The 24,086-nt window shown below is 48.3% G+C and overlaps 1 protein-coding gene across 2 annotated transcripts in view; it reads left to right on the top strand.

Moving 5' to 3' along the window:
* The window catches only part of Dpysl2 (dihydropyrimidinase like 2), a 103,926-nt gene that overhangs the window by 74,274 nt on the left and 5,566 nt on the right, over positions 1 to 24,086 (top strand). For both annotated transcript variants that reach the window (XM_021181296.3, XM_021181298.3), the window contains exons 5-11: positions 3,651 to 3,712; positions 4,188 to 4,268; positions 4,797 to 4,865; positions 9,204 to 9,324; positions 18,351 to 18,507; positions 18,838 to 18,979; positions 20,417 to 20,587. In XM_021181296.3, coding sequence (XP_021036955.1) covers positions 3,651 to 3,712; positions 4,188 to 4,268; positions 4,797 to 4,865; positions 9,204 to 9,324; positions 18,351 to 18,507; positions 18,838 to 18,979; positions 20,417 to 20,587 — 803 coding nt within the window. The remainder of the gene's footprint in view (positions 1 to 3,650; positions 3,713 to 4,187; positions 4,269 to 4,796; positions 4,866 to 9,203; positions 9,325 to 18,350; positions 18,508 to 18,837; positions 18,980 to 20,416; positions 20,588 to 24,086) is intronic.

Genomic DNA, 24,086 nt, shown 5'->3' with positions numbered 1-24,086 from the left:
ATATTGGATTAAGATGCCCTCCTAACCTGGAGGTCACCTTCCTAACACCCCTGACCCTGAAAATTCTGTTTGTTTTATTTTGAAACTCAAGGACCATTTTAATAGAGTTTAAAAGAAAAACCCCAAAGGCAGGTATGTTGCCTGGAGGAGGGAGGGAGAAAGACCAGAGAAAGAGAAGAGACCATGTTGTTTGAGTTAAGCTGGCATGAGGCCAGCCACATGACAGACAAGCAGCCACGAGACCAGGATGAGAGCTGGAGAAGCAGCAAAGGCCAGAGTGTTAGAGAAAGCACAGTTTGAAAGGGAAAGAAAGAGGAGGAGGAGGAGGAGGAGGAAGAGGGAAAAGAAGAAGAGGAAGAAGGAGGAGGAGGAGGGAGAAGAAGAAGGAGAAGGGGGAGAAGAAGGAGGAGGAGGAGGGAGAAGAAGAAAAAGGAGAAGGGGGAGAAGAAGAAGGAGGAGGAGGGGGAGAAGGAGGAAGAGGAAGAAGAAGAAGAAGAAGAAGAAGAAGAAGAAGAAGACCACCTGCTTCTCTGAGTAATTAAGAATATTGGTGGCGCACGCCTTTAATCCTAGCACTCGGGAGGCAGAGGCAGGCGGATTTCTGAGTTCGAGGCCAGCCTGGTCTACAAAGTGAGTTCCAGGACAGCCAGGGCTACACAGAGAAACCCTGTCTCGTAAAACCAAAAAAAAAAAAAAAAAAAAAAAAAAAAAAAAAAAAAAGAATATTGGGCAGCCGTCTGAAGCCTCAGGGCTATGAGCCTGGAGCCTGCTACACTAGGGAGTGGAGATTTACAACAGAAAGCACACTACCTCATTTAAAGGTTAATTATTCCTCCCAGCTTTTTAGCTTGGCCCAAGGTGAACCTGCCTTCCTGAGGGGTGGTCCCTTGGCCAGGCTATTCATGTCCAGGGAGACAACAACTCTTCATCTTTGTCCAGAAATAGATCTCATTTTTTTCAGAGAGGAGGCAACAGCTTTTCCTTAGTGACCATTCAGTGTTACTACAAACTCCCCCCACCCCCAAGAGGTAACCCTAAAATCATTTAGGAACCAGACCAGTGTCCACAGCCTCCAGACACATGTCTGACATTGTTGGCCTCCAGCTAGAACCATTCTCATGTCTTGAGAATCCCAGATGCTGGTGGATTTTAACTTTCAATTCTTTGGGCCAGTCTATCCCAAATCAGGCCAGGCGGGTTACCATGGCAACTGTTGCCTGGCATGAAGTGAAGAACTGGGATGCCCAGAGGCCTTTATCTCAGGCAGCGTCCAGCATTCCCAGGTGGCTTGAATTAAGCTCCGAGGCTCTGAGGTTGTCAAGACGATTGTTTAGAATTGTGATGAGTCTTGGAGAGGGATATTTGGTCTGGTGCCTCAGGAGGCAAGAACTCCAGGATTTGAGGATGGACAGCTGCTTGCCAAACTAATGTTTTTTTTTTTTTTTCTTATTAAAAAAATGTTTCTTAAAAACCAGCATGGCTTGCCAAAGAAAAGACAATTTACATAGCCAGAAGTTTATAATTCATTTTCTTGTCAAAGTCAGAATAAAGAGTTGTTTTGAGAAAAAAAAGTTTTTGAAGAAAAAAATGTGATAAATACTATACATGTAGCATTAGACTATATGTGTGTCTGTGCACCACGTGGGTGCCTGGTGCCTGCAGAAGCCAGAAGAGCCGATTAGATCCCCTTGGAACTGGAGTGACAGACAGTTGTGAGCCACTAGTAGGTGCTGGGAATCAAACCTGGATCCTCTGGAAGTGCAGCCAATGCTCTTAAGCTCTGAGCTGCCTTTCTAGCCCGAGCAACACAGTTTGAGTCACTTGTAAGTGTGCAGCTTGTAAGTGTGGACTCACTCAGTCTTCACTTTGTTTTTAATCCATCAGTTTGGGGCTCTGAGATGGATCAGCAGGTAATACTGCCAAGCTTGTCAACCTGAATTGGATTCTCAAAGTCTCAAGTTGTCATCTGATCTCCATGTGCATGCTGTGGCACAGGCACATTCATACACACACACACACACACACACACACACACACACACACACTCATGCAACCATATACCCACCCACCCCCACACACCCATACAACCATACACACATACACACACCCCACACACCCATACAACCACACACATACACACACCCCACACACCCATACAACCACACACACACACACACACACACACACACACACACACACAAAACCATACACACACACTCATACAACCATACACACACACACACCCATACAACCATATACACACACACCCATACAACCATACACACACACACACTCACACACATACATGTGCACACACACACACATATACCCACACACACTCATACAACCATATACCCACCCCCACACACCCATACAACCATACACACACACACATACACCCATACAAACATACACACACACAGAGACCACACATACCCATACAACCATACACACACACATACAAAAACATACACACACACTCATACAACCATACACCCATACACACACACACCCATGTAACCATACACATACACACACACACATCCATACAACCATACACACACACACACCCATATGAACATACACACACACACACACACACACACACACAGCCATACAAACACACACACACACACACTCACACACACACACGCACGCACGCACTACCACTCTCTACATCTAGGATACTTCATCTTGCTAAAATGAAGATCCATCTCCATAATTGCTCCTTCCCTTTCCTCCAGCCCAGGTATCCCCATCCTACCCTCTCTCTGTGACACTGACAGCTCTCTGTGACACTGGCCTGCCCCGTGTCCCTCCCGTCCATGGGGTTTTTCAGCACCTCTCTTTTGGTACTGCCTTTTTCACTCAGCAGGATGGCTTCTGTGTTCGCCCCCATTGTCCCGTGCAACCAAATGTCCTTTGTCAGACCAAATGGTGTTCCAGCTTACACAGAGACTGTTTGGTGATGCTGACACCGTGATGCTGAGACGGTGACACTGATGCTCACTGGCTGGTGGGGGTGGGGCTTCCACTACCGATTGTTGTGAGTTATGTTACTACAGACAGGAGTCTGTAGTGTTATGTAGCTACAGACTGCAAGCTTTTAATTTTGATAGACCTGTGAAGTTCTCAAACAGGAAAATCAGAACTGCAAAAACAATTTCCAGAAACCCTGGTCCTAGCTTCCCATTTGCTTTGTCATTCTGCCTGCCTGTCTGCCTGTCTGTCTGTAGTCTGTCTGTCTGTCTCTGTCATGCTTTTCCTCTTTCATTCTGTGGTACTGGAGATTAAATCCAGGACTTCATCGTGCCAGGCGAACACTCTAAGCTGAGCGCTATATTGAGCACTTTCTAGTTTGTGTTTTCTGAGACAGGGTCTCTCTCTCTAAGCTTTACACGACCTTGAACTCACCCTGTAGCTCAGACGGGCCTTGAACGTGTGATCCTCCTGCTTCAGTAGCTGGGATGACAAGCATGTGGCTGTGCCGTTGTCCTCAGGCTCTCCATCTCGTTCTCTCTTTTGCCCCCTCAACACCCGCTCCCCCGCACAGATGTGCACAGGTCCAGACACACGTATGAACAGATTGTTTGCTCTGGGTTCATGTATTGAAAGTCACGTGTCTGCCTCTCTTCTTTGTCTGTCATCAGGGGTAAACTCCTTCCTCGTGTACATGGCTTTCAAAGATCGATTCCAGCTGACGGATTCCCAGGTAAGAAAGCCAACTTTTCTGAGTAGGTTCCCGACGTTCTGTTTAGTTTGGTTACGGCTGCCATCTGGGGAAACATTTCTTCCATGTGTGTATATAGCTCACTCATAGCTTGTTGGGATATGGGTGGCCTGTTTGGAGTTTAATAAAGTTAGTCTTTGATGGGGTCTTGCCCTTCTAAACTCTCACATCAAACCGTAACCTCTAATCAGGATACTGTGTGGCCTAGTGGTAGTGCTGAGAGCCTTGGTCACACCTAGTGCAGAGCTGGGTGTCATCCCCTGCATTTCACACCTCACCCCTATCCTTTTGGTTGGGCTGCCTCTCTGAGTCTCAGAGTGGCCAGAAGGCAGTCCCCTTGAGCCTATTGCCAAGCCAAGCCTGTCAGAGCAGCCTGGGTGCCATTTCAACCCAGGGGATTTCCTTTGACCAGAAACTTGCAGGTTTGGGTCTCTGAGTTCGTTCCCTTCTTCCTCAGATCTATGAAGTGCTGAGCGTGATCCGGGATATCGGTGCCATAGCTCAAGTCCACGCAGAGAATGGTGACATCATTGCAGAGGTAAGGGACCCTTCCTTTCACATTTTCTTCCTCTCCTGGAAAGCAAGATCAAGAGTGTAGGGCAGCTTTTGAAGCTGGACCACCAGTGTGGAAATCCAGAGGGCTGTATGGTCTGGTACAAGGGCTCTTCCGGGGAGTTTCTGCTAGTGTTTGGTAAGGCATATTGCTGATTTCTGTTATAGAAAGGCCCCTTCTCTTGGCACTGCAGTGTAGCTGTTCTGGATGGAGTTGAGGAACACCCTAGTCACACTTGGATACCATCATATTACTGTGCTGTGGGCCAAGAGTGGCTTGGCTGTCAGCTTCCCTGGGGATGCTGAACATATTGAGAGGCTCTAGAGGATCTGTCCTGCTCAAATGGGACTGGAATTAGTATAGGGACGCCTCTTTCTGAGGTCTGGCATGACACCGGGTATCCAGCAGGGCCCACTGAACTTCTTGCTAGGGAGATTTTTTGCCCAGGTCTCTTGGCATCAGCCACCCGAAACCCACCTTCTCTGACCACTCAGCTTTCTATACACATTACAGGAACAGCAGAGGATCCTGGATCTGGGCATCACAGGCCCCGAGGGACACGTGCTGAGCCGGCCAGAGGAGGTGAATATCTGGGACTGGGATGTGCGACATGATGTCTCGTAGATTCTGTGCAGGGCCTCTTCTCCTCTACCCCTGTACCTGTTGAAAGTGGGGCTTTTTGGATGTGCTTTGGTCTTTCAAAGAAATGTGTGTGCATGTGAGTGCATGTACTTACCCACTCGCAGTACCGCCAGTCCCCTAAACATAGGATGGAACCACAGAGTTCCTTTACACCTCTAAAACGCACATGATGAGTCATTGCTGAGTGTAGCACACTCAGTAGGGCCTGGTGGATAGAACCTGGTGGGAGCCGTAAACAGGATTAGCTCAGGCTGAGAAGCACAAGGTTACCATACTGGACCATGGAGCCTGTAGGTCAGAAGGCTGCAGGTATCATATATTGGGAGTCAGAGTTTCCACCATGAGAGTTTTAACCTTATGTGCTTTTTCAGAGGCTGGTCCTTCAGTATAGGAAAAGGTCTGTAGAATGGCAGTCTTACAACTCTGAGGGGGAGAGGAGGATGGAGGAGTTCTGCAAGGAACATTCTAGACTGCAAAGATTGCAGGCAAGGGGAGACCCTCAGGGACCCGGGCGGATGGAGGTTCAACATTTAAGGTGTCCCTTCCAAAAACAGGACAGAGGGGGATGTTTGGTAAGTGGCCTGTGAAGGAGATGGGGCCACCAGATCCCAGGGCTTGGCAGAACAAAGTGTGGAAACAGGAAGGATGCCCACAGGAGCTAGCTCTCAGGGACCCACTGTTCTGGTTAACCCCTTTAAGCAGAAAAGTTACACCCATTCTTATGTGGCTCAGCACAGGGCCTTCTCTTTGGCCATTGTCTCACAGAATTAGAGCACTGAGTGGCCAGTTCTGGACATCCTGAGGCTCAGCGGGGAGGAGCCTCAGGATGGGAGGAGCCTAACTTATGCCAGGCACTGAGTTTGGTAAGGCTCTTGAGTAATTTCGCCCCAGTCCTATGGGTGGGAGGGATGGAGGGAGGGAGGGAGGCAGGCAGGTAAGAAGGAAGGAAGGAAGGAAGGAAGGAAGGAAGGAAGGAAGAAAGAATAGGATTTCGAGCCCTTCACCCTTGCTGTTCTTCCTGATGGTGGCTGCTGTTTTGTCTGTCAAGCTGAGTCTTTTGTGTTTTAAACTCTTGAGGGGGCGACACAGAGAATCAAACATAGAACCATTCTGAATGGACTTGGCCGTACAGACCAATTAGGAAGAGACCCCCCAGCACATAGGAGACAACGCTAACGGTTTAACTTTGTGTAGTGTCAGGATCTCGTCCGTCTGTAGCACCATGATGGCCAGCTTGGTTTGAACTGTGCAGGGCGGCCAGCTTCCTGCCGCTGTATGCTGCTCTTCGCAATTCTACCATGTGCACAGCTCGCAGCTCTGTAGGATTCCCCCCTCAAGAAGCTGGGAAAAGGGAGACCGGTAGGAGTGCCGGATTCTAGGGATCACCTGTCTGAGGTGGTACCGGTGAGAAGCACATGTTCTGACCACCGCAGTGCCTGGCCATCTGTGGCAGTGGGGCAAGTAGGGGATGGTGCTCCCCGAGACTTTCAATGAGCTGGTGACAAAGCCGCAGACAGGAAGTATATCTGTAAGCCAGAATGAGACTTACTACTAGCAAAAAGCAGCTGGTAAGAGCCTGAGGCCAAAGAAGATCTGTACAGCAAAGCCATCACAGACGGAACGCCTTTCCAGCTGGGCCTCGAAGGATATATGACCGAGGCGTGTAGGTTGCCAAGACGGGAGGGACTTGCCCAGAGATTGTCTGGACTCTACTATGGGTCCTTGGATAGGTCATTTCCCTGTGGTGTTTGTTCTGCTCCATCTGTAAAATCACATAGACAACCTCCCAGATGTTCAAGGTCTCTATAATAAGCAGAGGTTTTATTTTTAAGCGATTACACCCTTCCTACAAGATTTAAAGAGATTTTGGTCAGGGCCCAGTGCACAGTGTTTATTGTGTATCAGAGGCTGGACTGTTGTAGCTGGAGAGTGGAGAGCGAGGTTTAAATACCCTCTTCTTCCAGAGAGCTAGCGTTTTTTAGTTTGGCTCCTGTCCAATTTCAGGCCACTCTGTGGAGCCAGATGGAGCCTGAATTCCATTCACAGTGTGTATGCAAATCCAGACAGACCCCTGGCACAGCATGTCTTCCTCAGGAGTCTTAGTAGCAGCCAGTTCCACTTGGCTTCTTAATTAGAGGCACTGCACACCCCGCTTTACTGAGGACAGGCCTGTAGCTCCCAGACTTTATTTATAGTGTGTCTGTCCTTTTGTGAAGGGTCTGGGCTGGGAAGTCTGCAGGGCTGTGTCTGACATCCCTGTGAAGTGTTGAGCATCTTGGAGTCCTTTTCATTCACACTTCAGAGACTTCTGAGCTGACAGCCCCACAGGAGACTTCAGGGAGGGGAGGGAGGGCAGGGAGCAGGAGGGAGGCTCCCTTCAGCTATCCCTGGAATGGGAAACATTTGAGTGTTTGGTGAGTGTTTTCTGAGAGCTAGTTGCTTTCCTGTAAGATTCATAGACTCTCCTCACATAGTTGATGCCCAGAATCTGAGTGTGAATGAAGGCTGGGGTCTCCCTCACTGGGAAGAGCATGGAGAGCAGCGACAGACCCCAGCCCTGCCGTGGTCCAGTGGAAACTGGACTAGCCAAAGCAAATAACTAGGAGTGCAGCTATCTCCTCTGAAAAGTGACCGCCTGGCTTTTAAAGTTACATTAACAAGATGAAGGAATCCATTTATGTTTTGACCCTCTGCTTAGGGATGTTGGGAGTGGGGTAGTATGGCAGGCAGGGAAAGGGACTGTCTCCCTTCTTACCTTTAAGAATTTACACCACAATGTTTTCTTAGGACTTGACAGTGACCTTTTGGGATCCCGTTTGAATCAGTTTCTTCTGTTATGATGATCCCACATTGTTGTACATAAGATATACCTCCATAACAAGGCGGTTTTCCTGGTTGTGTATTCGGTAGATGTGATGTGGAATCTGAAATTCCATTCCCTGAGGATCAGATATAAAGAGCCAGATGTTCCATTTGGGTAGTTCTTCATCTGCGTTGAAGGTCGTACCAGGCTGTGGCTGGCCAGACACACTCTTGGGGGAACATGGTACTGCCCTAGTCCATTCCAGAGACTTATGAAGCTTGTTTTGTTTTGTGGGTGATGTTGGCTTGGCTCACAAGTATCTGGCTGACTTGTCTCCAGAGTCACGAACATTGAATGTCTTCACTCTGGAGCATGAGAGCAGAATGAATATCCACATTGAGATCAGCCAGGGTCTGGGTATTCTCAAATGTGAGCAAGTGAAATTGTTACCAGAGTCTTTACGCCTAACAAGACTGGGCCCTGGCAGCCCTGACAAGCACGGCTTGATCATCCACAGGCTAATTAGAAAAACGAGCAGTGGCGAACTGTGGAGAAAGGAGATTGGTTCAGTGTAGTTACGGTAGGAAGAGGAACAGAGATCCAGCGTCTTCCTGAGCCCGTCCTCAGAGTCCTGACATAAAGCTTAGGTTTAACTAGCTTTAACTAGGCTGCTGCTCATGGTGGTACACTTGGTGGGCTGTGATGAAGAGATGAGGAAGCAGGATCAGGAGTCCCTGGCCAGCCTGGATCTTTAATGGCTTGGAGATGTGGCTCAGTAGCTAAAAGGGCAGGAACGCTCACACTGCTCTTACAAAGGACCCAGGTTTGGTTCTCAGCATCTACGTCAGGCAGGTCACAGCTGTCAGTACCTCCATCTCTGGGAATAGTCAGTGCTTCTGATCTCCGTGGGTACCAGCACGCATGTGCACACCCACCCACCGGCAGACACGTAGTTAAAAAGGACGAAATAGTAAGAGCTCTTTAGATAGAGGGCGAGAAGCATGCTTAGCTAAACAGTCCACGTCATGGTGTGGTCCCTCCCACCCATCGCTGCCTTGGCCTCTGCTGTCCTGGAAGGTGTTCTGTGTACTCAGAACTGTGTGAACCGCCTTTCCTGGAGACACGCCTCTCCTCTGGCGGGCACCCAGCTTCAGGCTTTTCCTTCTCCCACTGTGAAATTTCTCCTCAGAAAACTCTATAATTTCTTAGAGGCCGTTGTTTCAGTACTTTGATAACTAAAGGGAGTGACCTAAGTTATCTTCATAATATCCTGTTTCCTGCCAATATTCACCCAGGGTGGTTACAACCCACTTGGCAATGTTACTAGACTGTGGGTCTAGGTGGAGCCTGTGGATCTTTGTCCTGGGTGTCACTTAGGAAAGAGCCTCGGGAATCCATCTATCTCTGTTGGTGAATAAGGACAAAGATGGGCATGAGGATGGGCGGGGTTTTCATGCTTATCTGCCCTCCCATAGGTCGAGGCTGAAGCTGTGAACCGGTCCATCACTATTGCCAACCAGACCAACTGCCCCCTGTATGTCACCAAAGTGATGAGCAAGAGTGCGGCTGAAGTCATCGCTCAGGCACGGAAGAAGGGTGAGCCCCTCGGGCCTTTCGGACACCCCGTGGGCAGGTGGAGGGAAGGCAGCGCGGATCCCGGAGGAGGCTCTTTTTCCGACCCTCTTGCCAACTGGGCCACTTTGATCATGTTCCAGCATTAACCTAATTGCAGCCCAGCAGAGCGGGCAGCTCTAGTTTCCTCCCTTTGTTCCGTGGCCCTGGCCTTGTTCGTATCTATTTAAAGCCAAGGCCACGTGGGCAGGTGTCCTCCTCTCTCTATAAGTTGATTTTACAAACTAGTTACATTACGTAGGTTACATCACTTTTCACTGGCGACAGAACCCCTCTGGGGAATGTTATTGTGCAAAGTGTGTCTTCCTTCCACCTTGGGCGGGGATTTCTGCCGGGGGTCAGTCAGAGGCTGGTGTGGGACACATATGTTTATTCACCTCACTATACCGAGTGAAGCTGGTTCTCCCGAGACAGGTTCTTGGAAACTAATTCATTAAGTGTCGTTTCCAGCACTTTCCCTCAGGGATGTTCTGTGGTGCATCTTATTCATTATGCAGAAGTAGCTCCATTGCCACCTGCTGCACTAAACCAGTTTGGCTAATCACACTGTGTGCTTTCTGCTTAGGCATCAGCACAGCATATAGAGCTGGAACCCATAGCATTGACCTTGATGGGAACCTTAGCATGATCTGAAGTGAGCATTGCAAGGGGATCCCTATCTTCCTTCTTGTCTCCACAACCTGCGTGTGTATCTTTCTATCTTGTGTGTCTCCATTTATCTGCTTTTCTCTCATGCTCACTGCTGCCTCTGCCTCTGCCTCTGCCTCTGCCTCTGCCTCTGCCTCTGCCTCTGCCTCTGCCTCTGCCTCTGCCTCTGCCTCTGCCTCTGCCTCTGCCTCTGCCTCTGCCTCTGCCTCTGCCTCTGCCTCTGCCTCTGCCTCTGCCTCTGCCTCTGCCTCTGCCTCTGCCTCTGCCTCTGCCTCTGCCTCTGCCTCTGCCTCTGCCTCTGCCTCTGCCTCTGCCTCTGCCTCTGCCTCTGCCTCTGCCTCTGCCTCTGCCTCTGCCTTTGCCTTTGCCATTTGGCCCATATAGCTGTTTCTACTTTGCTACATGATCCTCATGAATCAATAAGGGCTGTGGGATGTTTTCACTGATGGGTGACTTGGTACAAGCTCCAGAAGAAATTGCTCAATGACTACTCAGTCAGCCTGTCCCAAGAGGCAATGGCTTCCAGACCGATCCTGTGATTTCTGGCTCCCTGCTCTTTGGAGCTTTCTGGAGCTCAATTTGACCACTCACTATTAATTTTTGAGAGCTTGCCCTCTCCTGGATGCTTGGAGAAGCTGCCTTTTATTTAGTAGTAGTAGCAGAAGAAGAAGCATTTTGATATTTTGAGAGGTGGTCTCATGTAGCCCAGGCTGGCCTGGAACTCACTGTGTGACTCACCATGGAGCTTCTGATCCCCCTGCCTCTGCCTTCTGGGTGCTGGGAGCACAGCTGTATACCACCAGGCCCTATTGAGAAAGAATCTAGAATTTCTTCAGAATTTGCTTTGTGTTATTTTCTGAGGAGACCCTGTAGGTGGTGACTGAAGTCGTGGTCCTTTCTCATCCAGGCACACTTTTAAGGTAGCTGGGTGTTCAGCTTCAGCATTGAACACCCTTCCTGGCACTACTGTTTTAGTGTAGCCCGAGCATAGTGGGTTCAGTGTCTGAAAATGGGGACTGTGGCACCATGGCAGTTAGTTTTGTGTATTTTACTGGTCATTCAGCACTCATCTGATAATAAGGTATTAGTTAAGGCAAATAGTCACATGACTTTGGATTCCTGTGGCCTTCCTGGTCCAAAGTGTAAAATATCCTAGGCTCACCTTGGCAAAGGGAGGGTGTCAGCCCCTGGACAGACCACAGCTGGGGTGGAATGCTGAGCAGCTCTCCTGCAGCATCCATGCTCTCTCCCAAGCCTCTGGTCATCCCTGAAGGGTGGGGCTGACACATGCTTGTGTGGCATGTAGCTTCACTAGGGCATGCTGCCTCAGGGACCGGAGGCTTTCTGTTGCTTCTGTTAACTTCTGAGTCTGCTCAGAAAGGGAAGCAGTTCAGTCAGTTCTATTCCAGAACCTTCCGTGCATGAATCCAGCTGTGCCCACACGGTGCTTCTCAGGGTTGCTCTGCCATCCTTCAAAGTCGTTGGGGAATTCCACTGTCTTCCAGTGCTAACAAGAGCAGCAGAAGACTCTAGCCCTCTAGAGAGCTGGGGAGGCTCTTGCCACCCAGTTGGGATTTCCAAACATCCTCAGGATGCAGCCTGGGCAAGCAGCCTTCTCTTTTGTTTTCCTCTGAAGCTCAGAGCTTGGGAAGAGTAGAACTAAGCTTGCCTGGCCTTCTGTTTTCAGGCTCCAAAGCGCCATGTTAATGTTTGACCGACTCATCTTTCCTCTTGGAGGTTATTTAGTAGAGGAAATTCTTGTGGTTTGTACCGGTTGGGACTTAGTTTAGGTAGAACCTGGAGCCTGACCCTCAGCATAGGCTCAGGTAATTAAAAAAAACAGGTATTCTCAAACAATCAAGAAGCAAGCAGTGGCAGGCTGTGTTAGGGTTCATTCCCTGGGATTAATAACGTGGTTCAGGACCAGACCCTGGTTATGGGGCTTTGGCCACGGGACTTACCATCACTAACCTGTGTCCCGCTTACAAAGGGAAGGTAGTGGTAGTTACTCTTCTCGCAGAGGGATGCTTGTATTTAAATGAGGTGATGTGTTCAGTAACCAGTCATCCTTGCCATTGAGGGATGAAGTGTGATGGTTTAACCTGGAGTGTGTTCAGTATGCCAAGCCAAGGCAAAGATGTCCATGTGTTTTTCCTGTGTGAGGCTTCAGGCCTCAGTGCCAGGAGCAAAACATGGTCTTGACCTCTAGTGTCTGCCCTTGGAGGGAGGATGAGGTGGGAGCAGAAAGTTACAGGGGAGTGGTCAGTGACATTGTGGCCAAGCAGGACTAGAGTACAGAGTAGAGAGCCTATGAGTCTCAGGCTGTGGGAAGGACTCACTTAGTAAACATTGGCCAGACCTTCTCTCCATGTGCATTCACTTTCCTTATCCACCCACAGACCCTCTGGTCCTATGTCTAAGGTGGGAGACATTTGGGCAAATAGAGAAATGCAGTGGATATAAGGCTATGGGCTGAGATGCCTGTGAGGATTATAGCTGCATGCAAGCTAGACCCAGCACAATGGCAGCCTGGCTCTTCTAAGTGGCCCATGAGTACCATTGTTCTGTGCCATGCAACAGCACACCACTTTACCAACCTCACTGTGCAGAGAGAGAAATGAAACACAGCCAAGACTGGAATACACTAGCCAGATTTTCATTTTTTTCTGGACTTTCTTATTTTCTCTTTTATTTCTACACATTACTGGGATTTGAACCTAGGTCCTTACACATGCTAGGCCAGTGTTCTTTCTCTGCACTCTATCCTGGTATTTCATCTTACTTTGTATATTGCCCAGGCTGGCCATGAACTTGTGATTCTCCTGCCTCAGCACCCTGAGTAGCGAGGACTACAGGCCTGTGCCATTGAGTCCTGGCTTGAGTTTTAGTCTTAAGAAGAATTTAGACAGTGGTTGATTTGGTGAGCTCATGCCACAGAAGAGGAATTAAAATGCAGGGACTAAACATGTTGTTCCCAATCATCCAGCTTGTGGGAAGAAACAGGCACAATTCCAGATACCTACCATCTGTTTGTCCTGTGTGTCCAGGGTGGGTCCTTCTCCCTCCACCCTTTCTTAGACTGCTGTTTGTTCATGCAAGGAGCCCTGTGTGGCTACAGATGCTTTCCTGAGGGAATACTAACCTATGGGCAGTACCTGCTGATATAACCCATGGACTCTCCTTCCCCACCCTTAAAACCAAGAGACAGCCACATTCAAACAGCCATGGCTGCTGAGAGATACTAAATCCAAATCCGGGATAAGACTTCTGTTGACCTACAGGTCGATAGGATGCTGAACATCATGAAAATCTCATAGTCATGTCATATATGAAGATACTTCAGCTTGGGGAGGAGGCCATAGGGTTAAACTAATTGAGCACATAATAATCTTGAATTAGACTTGAGATTGAGGGCGGCAGGTGGGTTAGGCTGTGAATGTCATAAACTCCCAGCAGAGCCCATTAGTCAGAGAATCAGCCCATTGAAGAATGGGGAGTGGACAGGCAGGCAGAGATGGATTTATTTCAAGCCATTGGCTCACGTGGTATTGCAGCTGGAGTATGAAATCTTTAGGGAAGGCCAGCAGGCTGGAGTCTAGATAGGAGACGATGGTGCCACTCACATCTGAAGTCTGTGTGGAGACAGAAGCACTTCCTAGTCTCTGCTCCCATTTGAACAGCATGTGCCCAGAGGCTGGGAATTCAGATTGCATTGTAATTCACCTTGGTAGGATAAGATCCTGGGTTTTATTTTCAGCTACCTGTGCTCTGCGGCTGTAATGCATACTCTGGCTCTTTCAGGGCACACAGAAGGCTGGTGCCTAAGCTGGGAATGTGAATCCCTAAATTCATTCTTTCCAGCCATTTTGTCTAGCACCATTAAAGGCAACTGACCAGTGTCATTCTGTCTGTTAATTTGATTTTCAGGAGTGGCCTATGGCATCAAATACAACACCCAGAGCCTTGCCTCATAGAAATATTTGACTCAGGGCTCCTAGTGGCATTTTGTGTATTTCATTACATCATTGTAGTGTAGACTACATATGTTTTCTTTACTTACTATAAGAAGAATCATTAGTACCCATGAATTACCTCATACTAGAGATTCAAGTCTAGAAACTTCAGAAAATGTATCCTGAATATTTTGTTTCTTATCCCATGAGATGGTATATATCTATGATCTCAGCACAGGGATAGGGATTCATACCATGAGAAATCTGATCATGAGACTATGAGGGGTAATTCTAAGGCTAAGTTAAAAGAGGCATAAAGGTAGGATTGTTAGTTTAATGCCAGGCTGGGCTCTATATTAGCATGATCTTGACTCAACAAACAAACAAAACAAAAACCAAACAAAAACAGGACTAGGGAGATAGAGTTGGCAAACAAGCACAGGGACCTGAATTTGTCTCGCAGAATCTATGTAAAGAAAGTTGTGTGTGGAGGTGCATGCCTATAATCCATGCGGTCTGACTGAGCTCTGCTAGCCAGCCCATTGGGGAGGCAATCTCTGGGCTCACTGGCTAGCCAGTCTAGCCTAACTAGAGAGATCCAGGCTAATGAGGTACGCTGTCTTCTATATGTGCAACTCCCTACCCCATGTGCATTGTGTACACATAGATTCACACCTGCATGCTCATCCACACACATGCACATACACACTCATACATGCACGCGCACACACACACACACACACACACACACACACACACGCAGTTTGTTTCTATAGAATGGAGCCATCCTTGCTGTCAAAGCCTCACTGCATAGATCTTAGGCGGTTGGGATTGTGGCCCGAGCACTTTAAGAGAAAGATACAGTGATGTGGGTCTGTCTGTCTCATTTCCCTCGGCTTCTGTGGCTGTGCATTGAGTTCCCTTCACATGATTTTTTCATTGTTCCTGCTTGGGACTTGTCCTGCTTCTCGTTCATGGGAAATGACAGACTGCCGGAGCCTGAAGCTGTCAAACATTTCCAAACCCCAGCTTGCAGTTATTCTTCATGAATGTGCTTGGCCCCAGGGCTGGTTGTGAGTAAACACTAGCCTCCCATTCCTGCCCATGCCCTGCATTCTTGGCCTGACTGGTGTGCCTGCCAGAGTCTGGCTTGGGGTCACAGCCTTCAGTTTAGACTTTCTCTGGAGAAGAGACTCATGAAACTACAACAGCCACCAAGAAAGCATCAGCAGTGTATTTAGAGAGGCATAAAAAGGCTAATTAAGCTGTTCGTGGTTTATTATTAGTAGTGGTAATGATTGCTGGCACATGGCAGCTCACTGGTGTCTGTGGTCTGACTGAGCTCTGCAAGCCAGCTCATGGTCCCCTCCAGCATAGGGGTTAGAGGGAAGGAGCCTATGGCAAGGCACTGAGCCACTGAGATGAGGGTGTGTGTGTGTGTGTGTGTGTGTGTGTGTGTGTGTGTGTTGGGGGGATATAGATACCAGTGTCTGAACCACACTCCCCTGAAAGTGAAGGCTTTGGACACAATAGGTCCTTTTCTAATTTGTGGAGCTTAAAAAAAATAGAAATAAAAGCTTGTAAGGACCTCTGACTCCTTCAGGAGGTTTAATTGGAGCAAAGCAGGAGCTAGAGACATTGCTCAGCAGTTAGGAATTCTTGCTTTTGTAGAAGACCAGACAGAGTTCAGTTCCTAGCACCTACATTGGATTCCTCATAGTCACTTGTAACTCCACGGGGATCTAACATTCTCTTCTAGCCTCTGCTGACTACCCATATTCACACATGCACACACACACACACACACACACACACACACAAATAAAAATTTATAAGTTCTGTGAATAGAGCAAAACCAGAAGGAAGCCACAGTTTGGAACACCCTCACTGTTCTCAGGTCTGTGCATGACTCCAGCATGGGCTGACCAGGAGTCCTCACTCTGCAATGGTCTAAGGAAGGAAGGAAGGAAGGAAGGAAGGGAGGAAGGAAGGAAGGAAGGAAGGAAGGAAGAAAGAAAGAAAGGAAGGAAGAAAGGAAGAAAGGAAGAAAGGAAGGAAGGAAGATCCCCAGTGATCTTGGAAGCTCTGATCCATCCTTGGGTTTCCAGAGGCTGAAGGCTTTTGCTACTGTAGCAAAGGTCAGGGAACCCAGCCCTTGTCAGGCAGTCCGGTCTTAGATGAAGCCCATCTGTTTCTAGTACCAGCCTCCTCCAATCAGATTTCCAAAGACAGGATGGAGCTGCAGACTCAGTGACAGGATGGAGGATGGTAAATTTCAGGGTATTCTGGGTATAGCTGAGCTGTTGATTCCTCCTCTGAGTACCCTTGCTCTTCTGATATTTTTATGGTAACAAAGCCTGTATACCCTGGGGGCTGCAGGTGCTATGTGCTCAGGTGGGCAGTGGGCAGCAGGACTCTCAGGCCAGGCTGGATTGGGAGTTAGATGTCACTAGATCTGTTGGAAGTTCCTGCAGGAACCCCCGCTCTGCCACTGCATCTCAGATGGGCCTGAGGAACCATTAACAGCTGACCTTAGCTTTATGAGCTCTTTTTCCATTTGGAGGTACGTGCCCAGTGAGCTTGTACAAGCTTCTACTGGGAGAGCTTCCAGTAGGTCAGGAATACTGGGTTCTTCTCTTGGTGCTGTTTTTAGGGGATTTCTTCTGGGCATTCTTGCCCCCAGTTCTAGCAACCTTCCTCCTGCCTGGAGGCTGTTACAGGGGGTGGATGGGAGGCAGCTGTGGCTGGGGCGTTCCATCACCCTCTCACTGAACAGCCACTTCTTTGTGACATTCCTGAGGCAGGAGGGGGCAGCTCCCTGGAGCCAGTTTTGAGTGTCTGGGCAAGAGGGTGTTGTGGAATAGTATCCAGTGATAAGCCTTTGCAAGTACTGTGGAGAGGAAGGGAGACACATTCCTGACTGAGAAGGGTTTGGCCTTGAGGGCCGTGTGTTTTGAGAAGGGAGAAGCTTGCCTGGGTGACGGGAGGAGAGGCAGATGGATTTGGATAACCTGTGAGAAAGGTCCAGCTCTCTGGTCTTCATTAGTTGAATGTTAAGAGCACCGAGTGGGCTTTGCACACGTTCGTTAAGTACCTACTGTGTGCAGGCACAAAAGTGATCATTAGGTGTGTTGAGTGCCTATTGTGTGCAAGCAGAGAACTGATTATTGTGTTGCCATCAAGAGTCAAAAAGTTCAAAAGCGGGTGATTGTTTGGGTGTAGAATGCAATGCCCAGGGATGCCGTGATGTCTGGACCATTAAAGGGGAGGCTGAGAGGCCAGGCCTGGTGGCACACTTCTGTAATCTCAGCTCTCTGGAGTCTGGGGAGGAGGACAAGCAGTGCAAGGTCATCCTCTGCTACACACATAGTTCAAGGCCAGCCTCAGCTAAATCAAAATGAAGAGCTTGGCTTTGGATCAGGAGAGATATAGGTGTTCAGAGGCTAGATAGTTTTTCGTTTGTTTTAAACCTGGAAGACATGACATAAGAGGTTCTTACATGAGTGTGTGTGGAGGAGGATGGTATCTGGAGAGTGCTCTGTGAAGAAAGTCCCCGCCATGTCACAGAGCATGGTTAAGGAGCTGAGGAAGCAAGCACAACCCTGAAGTCTGCTGGAATGAGCTAGAGGAAGGGAGGAGGCGTGGCCAAGGGAAGAAGGCACATAAGGCACACAGGGACCTACACCAGCAGTGTAAGTGGGCACAGCTGTCTGGCCCACTCTGAATACAGAAGATACCATTTGGACTTGGTGGGGGTGCTGACATTTTCTCTTGGACATTGTATAGAGTCATCCTGAGCTTCTAGAGATCCTGAAACTCCAGTGGCCTAAGCACAGGTTCTCTCTCATGAGTCAGCTGTCACTCTGACGGATGCCATTGAGGTCAATTTAGGCATCTGGGCATCTCTAGAAGATCCTGGCACTGCTCTCTGATACCTCGGCTCTGTGACTTTATTTGTGATTTCTGTTCCCTATCTAGAATTAGACATGATAAAGGGCAGGGGCTTCAGGTGTGAGGTCAACTTCTGCATAGGAAGGTTAAATCCCCTCATCATCCAAAGCAGAAGATTCTGGATGGTTCTGAGGCTTGTGTGTTGGAGGAAACTGAGTTGGAGATCATGGCCTGTAACATGTATTGTGTTTAGGATTGCCTCGGGAAAGGGGGCGGAGTCCACAGAGCTGGGCATCTTAGTACATGCTAGGTGGGTGGCCTTGGCTGCCTAGGGTTCTGGACTTCGGTCTTTGGTGTTGTCACCTGTGAGATGAGGCTGTATCCCCAAGAAGGGAGTGCTGAGAGCAATCTACAGTGCTGAGCATATAGCAATGCCTGCTAAGAGTGGTCTCTTGTTCTTAGTGTGTCAGACCGAGCCACCTGTGTTCTGTTTCTCAGGAACTGTGGTGTATGGTGAGCCCATCACGGCCAGCCTGGGGACTGATGGCTCTCATTACTGGAGCAAGAACTGGGCCAAGGCTGCGGCCTTCGTCACCTCCCCACCCTTGAGCCCCGACCCAACCACTCCAGACTTTCTCAACTCATTGCTGTCCTGGTGAGTACCGCTGACTCACATCCACACGCTAGAGCAACTTAGAGCAAAATGAGTCCGTAGGTGACGGCACGGTGGTGGCTGAGAACAGGCTTAAAAACAGACCCTTATTGGCCAAAGTTAGGGTCACTAAGTGAGAACAAGGAATCAATCTGTCGCCATCTTGGGTGGGACTTCCCGATATCAACCTGGGCCATTCTGACCAGCCAGCTGAAGGAAGGGTCTGAGTGAGCGCCAGGATGGTGGGTGAGACGTCATCTGTGAAATGTCTCACCAGACAGACGGAGGTAGGCTGCCCTGCAAGGAAGCCTCATGTCATGTGTTTCCTTCCAGTGGAGACCTTCAAGTCACTGGCAGTGCCCACTGCACCTTCAACACTGCCCAGAAGGCTGTGGGGAAGGACAACTTCACCTTGATTCCCGAGGGCACCAACGGCACTGAGGAGCGGATGTCTGTCATTTGGGATAAAGCTGTGGTAAGGACTGATGGCTTTCCCCTTTGCTGGCCCATGCATGCCCCGTCTCTGTGGGTGTGGGGCTAACGTTGGGCAGTTGAGAACATTCTAGAAACGAGAACTTGGAAGATGATATTTCTCCTGTATGGAAATCCAAGATGAGATTCCCTAAAAGCACAATTCCTTCTAAATATTCCTGCATCAAGGAGGAAATGGCTTCCTCAGTCCCCTGCTGACCTTCCCAGTCAAGAGTCCTCAAGTCCGGTTCCTTGAGAGTGTGACTGAGGGCATCAAGGCTTGGTATTCAGACCCACCGTGGGCTTCTGCTCAACCTGTTTTGGACAGATACTGAACTTGGGGATTTGGATGCCTTTTCCTTTTAATGTTTGACAATACAGTAACAGTATTTAGTAACAGTAAATCAGTCGGTTTCCTGATTCTTAGTGAATTCTTACATCTTGTGAGTGAACATCACCTTGTGTCAGAGGAAAGCTACAGTGAGTGGGGAGTATCCTCAGGCTTTGCCAGCACTTTGTGTGCACAGCAGGTCAGCATGCAGGTGACATTAGCATCACACACAGTGTCACAGCCTGTCAAAAACAATTCCTAACATCTCATGCTTCCTTCTTAAATCCACAGGAGGAACAAAAGACTTATTTTTGGAGACAGGGTGTCACTGTGTGGCCTGAGTTGGCCTGAAACTGGCAATGTAGATTAGGCTGACCTCGAACTCACAGAGATCCATCTGCCGCTGACTTCCCAGTGCTGGGATTAAAGGCGTGGCCACCACACCCATGGAAAACCTTGTTTCCTCCTAACACCAACAGTCATTGGTCTCTAATTCTTTGACTGGACATTTGTGATGCTCCTAATTTTTCTTTTAACTGAGATGCATATCCGTATAGACATATCCTTGGGTATATCTTTAATTATGTTTGTAGGAGAAGTTTCTGGAAGTAACTTGGGAAGGCCAAGGGGAATCTATTAAAGATTGTGAATACATATTGTTAACATTCCTAATGCAAAGATTACATCTGACACAATGTATGACACTCCTCGCTGGGTTTTAGGAGTAGAATCCCCAAAACACTATTGAGTTGGTGAATTTTGTCTTTGTTATTTGACATTCAATTTCTTTGGTTGCTGATTGGGATAAATTTTTTAATATGCTTTTTTGGCCATTTAATTTTTTTTCTTCCTTGTAGTGCACACTCATATCCTTGGTCTCCTGTGTTTAGAATGGAAAGATTACAGGAGATGATTGGCCCTTACCTTGGAAAGCCAGATGCTGGGTTGAGACTTACTGACTAGAAGCCCAGATCTGTTGGGAACTTTATTGAAGGGGAAATCCCAGGATGCATTGCATGCCAACATGTGACCCTTTATTGCTGGACCTGTTCTACCTTCAGCTTTCTGACCCTATCCATGTGTGTTGTATGTACATGCTCTGTCCTGCAGGTCACTGGGAAGATGGATGAGAACCAGTTTGTGGCTGTGACCAGCACCAACGCAGCCAAAGTCTTCAACCTTTACCCACGGAAAGGTCGCATCTCGGTGGGATCTGATGCTGACTTGGTCATCTGGGACCCTGACAGTGTGAAGACCATCTCTGCCAAGACACACAACAGTGTAAGGCTTGCCTGTCTTGAGTAGACATGTGTGCTGCAGGCAACAAGAGACAGGGATTCAGGAAACCTCAATCCGATAGGAGTAAAGTTTCCCCAGGATGTATTGCTAACTTGCAGTGTCCCAAGGGCCAGACTGGCCCTATCACTTTCTTTATTGAGATCCACAAGACTCTTGGGCACGTTTCAGAGGCAATAGCCTCTGTCCTTACACCTTCAGGGTCCCTAGAGCAGAGGTTTTTTAGCCCTTGGATTGTGATCCCTTTGAGGGTTGAGTGGCCCTTTGACAGGAGTCACATACCAAATATCCTGCATGTCAGATATTTAATTGTGATTCATAACAGTCTCAAAACTACAGTTATGAAGTAGCAATGAAAATAATTTTATGGCTGGGGGTCACCACAACATATGAAAGGGTCACAGCACTAAGAAGGTTGAGAGCCACTGGCCCAGAGTGATTTTAGGTCCTCAGAGGCTTCTAGAAGTCAGGCAACACTGTGTTCTCGTGGTTTGAGCAGCACCCTGTGTGGTGTGTTTACTGCAAGGGACCCAGCTAGAGCAGCCAGTGTCTGTTCCCGAGACGGCATTGGGCACTGCCATTTCCTGTCAGTTCTCTCTCAGGAGTGATTGGCCGCTATGCTTCTTGTCCTAAAGGAAGAAGAAATAACCCAGGTTAGTGGGTCACAGTTTAGGAACTACAGAATTTGGGGAAGCTCGTGGTCACAGAGCTTGCAGATGTTAGTATCTGTTAGTCGGTTAGCATGCTGGCGTTTCAACTGAGAACCAGGGATTCGGGTGTTCTGCGAGTTTGTCGATTCAGTGAGCCCAGAGCTATCAGACACCCGCAGCTCCTCGCAATCTAAAATCCTGACAACCTAAAATCCTCTCTCTTGGACAGAAGGTTTTGGGTGGGGCATGCTGGGTTCAGTGTCAGCTTCTTTGGTACCTGTGGGTGCCTTCATGGTGGGTACTTCGTGGGGAGGGAGACGGCTGGACTCCATATTTATAGCTGGTTTTGCCCTGCCAGTTCAGCAGAGCCTTAGTGCCAAGCCTGCTTAAATTTGTACCATCCATCTTGGGCTCCTCAGTGGCGCCCTCAGGGCTGACCTTTCTGTGCGTATGCCTATTACGTCATAATCCTCCTCTTCATCTGAGCTTCTCACTAAAGGGTCCGGTGTGATTATCCCAAGTGAGAAGATAAATAACCTCGAGGTGCAGAGAGCTTAAGTGGCCCGTATAACGTTACATAGTGATCTTGCGGTCGAGCCAGAATTAGAAGCCTTAATTTTTCAACATTCTTCCCTCCCAGACTGCGTATGCATGTGCAGGGTTGGGTGGGGAAAGTCCTGTCCCTCTTCTGTAGTGTCCCCTCCCCAAAAGGGCTGCCATGGCTCATCAAACACACAGGTGACCGGGCTGCTAGGTGGCATTGGGACCTCCCTGCCTGGATGGATGAGAGAGCAGGGGGGAGTGAAGGTTTGGGAAGACAGTTGCTGTTTACATGACATTTTTTTTGGGGGGGGGGTAAAATATGGCAGTTTTTATTTATTTCATCCATGGCGTGATAAACAGAGAAAATCAAATGGTTGGCATTGGGTATCACCTTGAAGACAGAGAAACAGAGAAATTCAGAAAACTGTACATGAATCAACAAGAAAAAAATCCTAGCATAAAGAAAGGAAATAAACGCAAAAATTCCACAGTTATATACTGTTTTTTACAGACAGGAAAGGGAATATAGCATAAATTTACATTAAATTCTCTAAATTCCTAAAAAATAAATTTCTGGGGATTTATACAGCTTACAAATGCAAATATAAAGGTATCAAAAGCCTTCTTCTACCTTTTCATAATGTTGTCATAGGATGTTGTTAGATGTAATCTGAGGAAATATGATCACATTGCATTTTTATCTCACTCTGTTCTGGGCAGTATCCCGCGCAGCCCTGCCAAACACCTCGTTGTCTCTCCCTGCTGTCGGGGTTGGCGTTAAGCATGCCTGTGTGACACTGCCCGTCTGGTGAAGTACAAACAAGATTCTAGGTTCTGTCTTCAGCGTGGAACAACCGAATCCACAACCCGATTGCTAATCCTCCCTTAGGATTTTCCAGGATTCCAACTTCTCTGTAATTTTTGGAAACGCATGCGGGTGAAGTTAAAATGTCCATGCTTCGTGGTGGTGCAGCCTCCTACCTCAGCAAGCGGCATGAGCTCTAATATCACATCTTTGAGCATCTTTAAATCACTTAGAGCAGAGGTGTTCAATCTGTGAATATCGACTCCTTTATAGGGGTCAAATGACCCTTTCACAGGGGTTATGCATCTGCTATACTACATATAAGATACTTACATTACAATTCATAACTAGCAAAATTACAGTTAGGATGCAGCAATGAAAATAGTTTTACAGTTGGGGTCAGCACAACATGAGTCAGTGTAAGTGTCACAGCCTTAGGAAGGTTGAGAACCACTGACTTAGAGTCATGGTGCTGCTTCACTCTGTATTTTAAGGGAGAGGGGGACATCGGTCCAAAAGCCTTACCACCAGCTCCCTCCTAGGTCACTAGCCCCAGTTTGTGTGTTATCCAAGGCCTTGGGTACCAGGGGTCAGTGCTCATGCAAGGTGCAGGGATCAGCCAGCAGTGGACAGGGGACTGGGTGCTTTTGTGACCTGTATCCTTTCTGACGTAAGGGACGTCAGAGAAGTATCTAAAGTCACTCCATTGATGGATGGCAGGCCTGGGATGGAAGGGACCCAAGGTCAAGGCTGTGTTTGGAGATGGATCGTTAGTGAGGAAGTGATAGGAAAGAGGTAGGCTTCGCCTTTATCTTAGAGGATGCTCACCCCTTCCCAAGGTCATTTCAGAGGAGACTGGATCCCCTCACCAAAGGTTCTTTTTGTGTCGGTGCCACACCACATGTGTCTTACCGAGGAACCATAAGTACTCAGGCAGGCTTTAAGTGACACAGTCCACTGTTATTCAGTGCCCATCTTTTGCCATGTCCAAGACAAATCTGATTGTGAGATACGTGATGAAGGACAACACCCGAGATGAGGTCTTTAGTTGGGGACTGGGTAAAAAAAAAAAAAAAAAAAGGCAGAGCTGGCATGTTCTTCTTATGGGATCAGGGAGATGAAGATCTGTCCTTGGGAAGGTCGTGTGAAAGATCCCACTATGCCTCTGCTTCAATATTTCTGAGTTCGGGGCCAGCCTGGTCTACAGAGTGAGTTCCAGGGCAGCCAGGGCTACATAGAGAAACCCTGTCTTGAAAGACCCCCCCAAAATGGCCATGGGGGAGAAGGTCTCTCTTGAGACTCTGAACTGGAAACTGGCGCCCATACAGGCTTTAAGTTTAAATTCCCACTGCCTGGGTGGGTCTCACAGCCTTGAGCTGAAAAGGCTGTGTGGGATACCTCAGAGGTGGGTGGGTGCATCCCTTGGGTACCCCCTGGAGAATCTGGCTCTCTCTGGCTATTATGTTTACACAGTCAGCTCTGGTCA

Source organism: Mus caroli, unplaced genomic scaffold, assembly GCF_978045245.1.
Source record: "Mus caroli unplaced genomic scaffold, Mus_caroli_1 scaffold_12, whole genome shotgun sequence".
Classification (NCBI taxonomy): domain Eukaryota; kingdom Metazoa; phylum Chordata; class Mammalia; order Rodentia; family Muridae; genus Mus; species Mus caroli.
This window is presented reverse-complemented; position numbering and strand designations above follow the sequence as displayed.